The sequence below is a fragment of the Acartia tonsa genome, chromosome 3 (assembly GCF_053477335.1).
Source record: "Acartia tonsa isolate MP-2025a chromosome 3, ASM5347733v1, whole genome shotgun sequence".
Taxonomy (NCBI): Eukaryota; Metazoa; Arthropoda; class Copepoda; order Calanoida; family Acartiidae; genus Acartia; species Acartia tonsa.
In genome coordinates this window covers 36,924,769-36,929,771 of record NC_137262.1, presented here as the reverse complement: position 1 = coordinate 36,929,771, position 5,003 = coordinate 36,924,769, and the positions used below count along the sequence as shown (strand labels likewise).

Genomic DNA, 5,003 nt, shown 5'->3' with positions numbered 1-5,003 from the left:
AGGGAAACGTATTCAAGGGATTAAAGTTTGAAAACGATAGAACATGCTTAGTTAACGAATAGTCTGAACATAGGAACAGAATAGGACGGCCAACCATAAACAGAAAAGGTTTGCTTTTAAAAAATTACTCGAACCCAAAAATACAAATTTATCAAACCGATTAAAAGATCCATGAATATCTAGGTACTGAAAACGACACTGTTTTAACAAGGATGACATAATCCATGAAAGCGAAGCTCAACAAATCAAACAAATAATTAGTAACAACGCATTTAGAAGACTGAACCAAAGAATTTTGTATATTTTTATACTTAAATTATCTAAATCTTATAGGAATCGTCATGCAAAGTTGGAAATGGATGGGGACTATTCTAATTGGCCTAAATGAACGAAAAGAGCTCTACGTTGTGGAAAAGAAAATTGAGAATAGCTTTTAAATCTTCAACTCGTAACTAAAACAAAAAATGATAGTACCGCAATTGAGAATTAAATTAATTTGAAACCAATTACAACCATTTTTTATTCTTTCAATGGTTCCACGACAAACGCATGAGTCCCAAACGTCGGAGTGGGACAAACGCAAGAATTTTGGGACAAACGTCGGAGTGGACAAACACAGAAGTTAAAAACGTGGGAGAAATTTTTTTTCAATTTAGATTTTTGTATACAACCTTCAAACTCCTAACTTGGAACTAACAACTGAAAATTATGCTAGTAAATCAAAAGTTTTCAGCTTGGCTTTGAACTGTATAATGTTACAAACTTCCAAACAAAGTAAGTTATAGAATAGATTTGAAATCTTCAAACTCCTAACTAATCAAAATTAAGGACATTTAAGAATCTAGACAATTTGACAATTACAACCATTTTAAAATTCGTATAACTATAGAGAAGTTATGCTACAAAATCCAAAGTTTTAATTTGACAGACTTACAAGCAAAGTAAATTATAGAGTAGCTTTAAAAGCTTCAAAATCCTGACTACAAATCTACCACATAAAATAATTGTAAGACATTTTTCATAGTAATTATATATTTTTTTCAAAATCACAATAAAGTAATGCACATCATATATATTTTGTAGTAAAGTTCAATGATAAAGATCAAAAAATGCAAAATGCATGGAGAAAAAATTTTAAATGTTCAATAATTAAGCTCATTTTATATGTCTCTTTAACATAATTTTGCCAAGGTTAAGGACAGTATTCTGATAATTAGATAGAGTGACAGAAAAAAAGGACTGTTCACTTATTTTTTCAATAATGCATATCCTTCCATAAATCTAAAAAAGTATAGCTCAAATAAACTCAGTTTTTTTTTATAATTTTTAAAGAAGACATTTTTCAATTAAAATAAAATAAAACAAAATAATGCAGAATATAATAATAGTTAATAAAAGTTTGATTATAGTTGTTAGGGCTTTGATTCAAATTATAAAATAAAATTAAACCAAAGTAGATTGTCCTTCATAATAGTCAAAAGAACTCTTTTTCATTTCTTTTAATAGATGGTTAAGATTATGAAATGAATGGCGGTTGCGCTGGTGACATTTAGGCCCGCCGTTACCGCCATTATTCGGCCGCATTCTAACCGCTGTAGCGGTTGGATGTTGGTGGGGTTGTGCATATACAGCATCGGCGGGAATGCGGTTGTGGTTAGCGCTAACAGCGGCGGTTTGGTTGGTTAAAGCGTCTTGCAATAGCCGTGGGCTGGCGGTTACCGTTGCATCCTGCTGTGGACGGCGAACACAACCGCCGCTGGCGGTTAGGTTGTTGGTACTGTAGGAATGTTGGGCTAGGGTTGTGTAGATGGACTGCTGTGGCATTTGGTGGGCGTGGGGGTGATGGGTTCGCAGTTGGGGCTGTTGATATATTGGCTCATGATGACTGTGGCCGTGGCTAGGATGTTGGCGGTGGTGGGGTGGATGTTGTGGCCCAGCAACAGCCTGCTGTGAGTGTCCCTGGTAGCTAGGAATATGATACATGGCCTGCTGATGACTGGTGGATACTGAGTGCCTGCTTCTAACTGCTTCTCCAACAGGTGCATAACTCATAACACCTTCATGGACCACAGCCGGGAAAAAATGGTTGTTGACCATTGAATCTTTTGATGTTTCCGACAACAATGGCCGTTTGGTAGCTGTCTCAATCATTGATCTCCTGTACCGGGTTTTTAGAATAGATGTAGGTGTCGGGTTAAATTGTTGGTATTGTTGTTGTCTCAATACTGTTGTTGTGTTAGCAGCGGTGGTGGTCAATTGTTGTGTTGTTGCAGACTTTGCTTGTGTTGTTGTTGTGCTGTTGACTGACTTTGCACAACTGTTGTTAGTGGATGTTGTGTGTGTCTGGTACTTGCTTCCACTATCACCATCAACAATTGCATTTCCGGATTTTTTATGTCTGTCTCCTCCCTCCTTGCCCAAAATACTCTCCTCTGTCTGGATGGCTTTGCACTCCATGCTGCTAGGTCCGGAAGGTGACTCAAAATCACAGCTATTGTCGCCGCGGCTGATGGCTGAACAGCTGTTTTCGCGGCTGAATGCAGCAGAGCTGCTGCTCCTAAAACCTCCATTGTTCGGGCTCATGGATAAATTAGACATTGACTTGGATTCGCATTGTTTAAATTTGTTGAGGGCAGATTTGAATGAAGTTTCTAAGTTGGTCATAACATCTTTTTTATTATCTTCATTTTTTGTGTTTTCATCACTTTTATTATTTTTATGGTTATCATTATCAATATTATCACTGGATTTATTAGAGACAAGTTCAATTGTGGACTTGCTTAGATTGTCACTGTTAGCGTTGTGTTGGTTGTCTGTTGTTGTAATATCTGAAGTGCTGAGAGCAAAGTCCCTCAGCGAGTTCAGCTTCTCCTCGCTCTTGTACAACTTTTTCATTTCTAGAAACTGCTGCCGCCGTTGGGCAAAGCTCTTGCTTAAATTGGTTGGGGTGAAAACGGTAAACTCGGAGTTGTTAAGCAGAGAAAATGATGATGTTGATAGGGTTGAGGATTTGGAAATTGACGAACTTTTGCTGATATCAAGAATGTCTGACTTAGGGGTGGTTGAATTATTTGAAGTGTTGATTTTCATACTTTCATCTTGGTCATGTTTTGTAGCAATGCTCGGGGTGGATTTGGCAGGATATGCCGTGGACAGTGGCCGTAATCTAGCCCTGGCTTCCAAGAAAGGATTACTACTGCTGCTTTTCTCACTCTCTGATTTCAAACGTTCCCTCAAGCAAACTTTATCTCGATTTATATTTGATATCTTTCTTGGACTTGGTGTTGGAGGGATTTGTTGGTTAATATGTTGTTGGGTACTGCTAGCTTTGGTGGGGGTTGATGATACAAAACATGGAGATATTCTTGGTGATGCCTGTGTTGAACTTGATGAATCCATGGAACATGATAGTGTTGTTTCAAATCCAGAATCAATAGAATTTTTTCTTTCCACTGACTCCCGCTTTTTGAGTGGGGTCCTGCTGCTATGAGCTATAACTTCAGCGTCGATACAGCCGTCAGAATCTTTTGTTTCATCGGCACTGTCGGCAGATACTTCATCAGTGGATGTTGTTGATACAGAATCATCAGCACTAGAGCTGCTGGCAGCATCACTGCTAAGGGAATCACTCTCAATAATGTTGGTGCGACTAACTGCTTTTATCACTGGTTTAGTAATATTATTGTCAATGTTTTTAACAAGTGCCTCATTTGGTGATTTATTATTAATGTTGTTTGTCAGCTTTTGATTCTGGGTTGAGTTCAGCATGGCGGGGGGCAAGTTAGCCCGCAAATTTGAATTGCCCACGGCTGTTTTTGTGTCAACAACATTACTAGCAGCAGGTGAATTAGCCGCCTGTCCCCCCAGCTTAGCATATAACTCTGATAAATACAGCAAAATTGATCTTCTGTCGGGTGTCGAACACTCAGCCATGTCCTCCGGGTCTAGCAGAGGTGGGATGCCCAAATATTGTTCTGCCCGGCTGAATGCCAGCTCGCAATTTTCGCGGATATTTGCAGGTTTTAGACTATGAAATTCCGGCACCAAGTCGGGATGGTAGTTGTGTAAAATGGCGCAAAATGCCAGGCCATCTTTAAAAGAGCTGGTCATATTTCTGATCTTGATGGTTGGATAGCTGGAGCAAGACCGGCGTGCCCAGGCCTCTAGGGCCTCAGTGCCCCTAAGCACCATGTCAATAAATCAACAAAAATGTCTTTTTATTTTAAAAGTATCACTTTTTTTACCTTACACTTGGTAAAATAAATTTTCTAACAAAAAATGACAAACACACTTTGTGGACTTTGTGTTTGCAATGGATCTGTCAAACTTAAACTAATCAAAGATTTGTTGTTGTGTTTCTATCGACCACTGAAACATATCCCACCTCCACTTAATTTGCTCTTTCTTCCCCCACTTCCCTTTGGTTATTTCCCTTTTAAGGCACTAAGTTGCGAAGTATAATAATGGTGTCCAGTAGAGAGAAATGTGTTGTACCGTACCGGCGTTGTTTTCTTGCGTGTGCGTGCGTGAAATTATCAGTGTGTGTGCGTGAGTATGTTTGTATGTGTGTGTGTGTGTGTGATTGCAGTCTATGGTTTTTGAAATAAATAAGGACTGTACAATTAACAATAATTTATAAAAAAAAAGAATTTATAGAAAAGGAGTTTAAATTCAAGAGTAAATTTATATTATGTATATCTAAAATAGGTTTATATATGATTTTTATTCTTAAAATCTATGAAATATGCTTTTGCTTATAGAAAATTACTTTTCAAGTAAATAACAATTATACATCTTGAAATAAGTCAATAAACAAAGATATATATTTAAATTTCAGTTTGCGTAATTTAATTGAGCAAAAGGGCATATTAAATCCTTTTTAAAATTAAAATCTTTAAAAATTTCAAATGTACACACCTATTAATGGCTTTGACCAACCATCCCTTTTTCACACACATCCTTCCTTCTTTACCCCTTTCTTTCTCCCAACCCCCAAAACCAAC

At 37.6% G+C, this 5,003-nt stretch overlaps 1 protein-coding gene across 1 annotated transcript; it reads right to left on the bottom strand.

The window, feature by feature from the left end:
- Positions 1-1,014: 1,014 nt before the first annotated feature.
- LOC145314029 (uncharacterized) lies at positions 1,015-4,334 on the bottom strand. The gene has a single exon (XM_080153762.1). It carries the CDS (start codon positions 4,189-4,191, stop codon positions 1,444-1,446), a length of 2,748 nt encoding a protein of 915 aa, XP_080009888.1. The 5' UTR covers positions 4,192-4,334; the 3' UTR covers positions 1,015-1,443.
- Positions 4,335-5,003: the final 669 nt, after the last annotated feature.

What these genes read in the sequence shown, in the direction of transcription:
- LOC145314029 (XM_080153762.1), bottom strand. Translation starts at nt 4,191, where the DNA reads ATGGTGCTTAGGGGCACTGAGGCCCTAGAGGCCTGGGCACGCCGGTCT.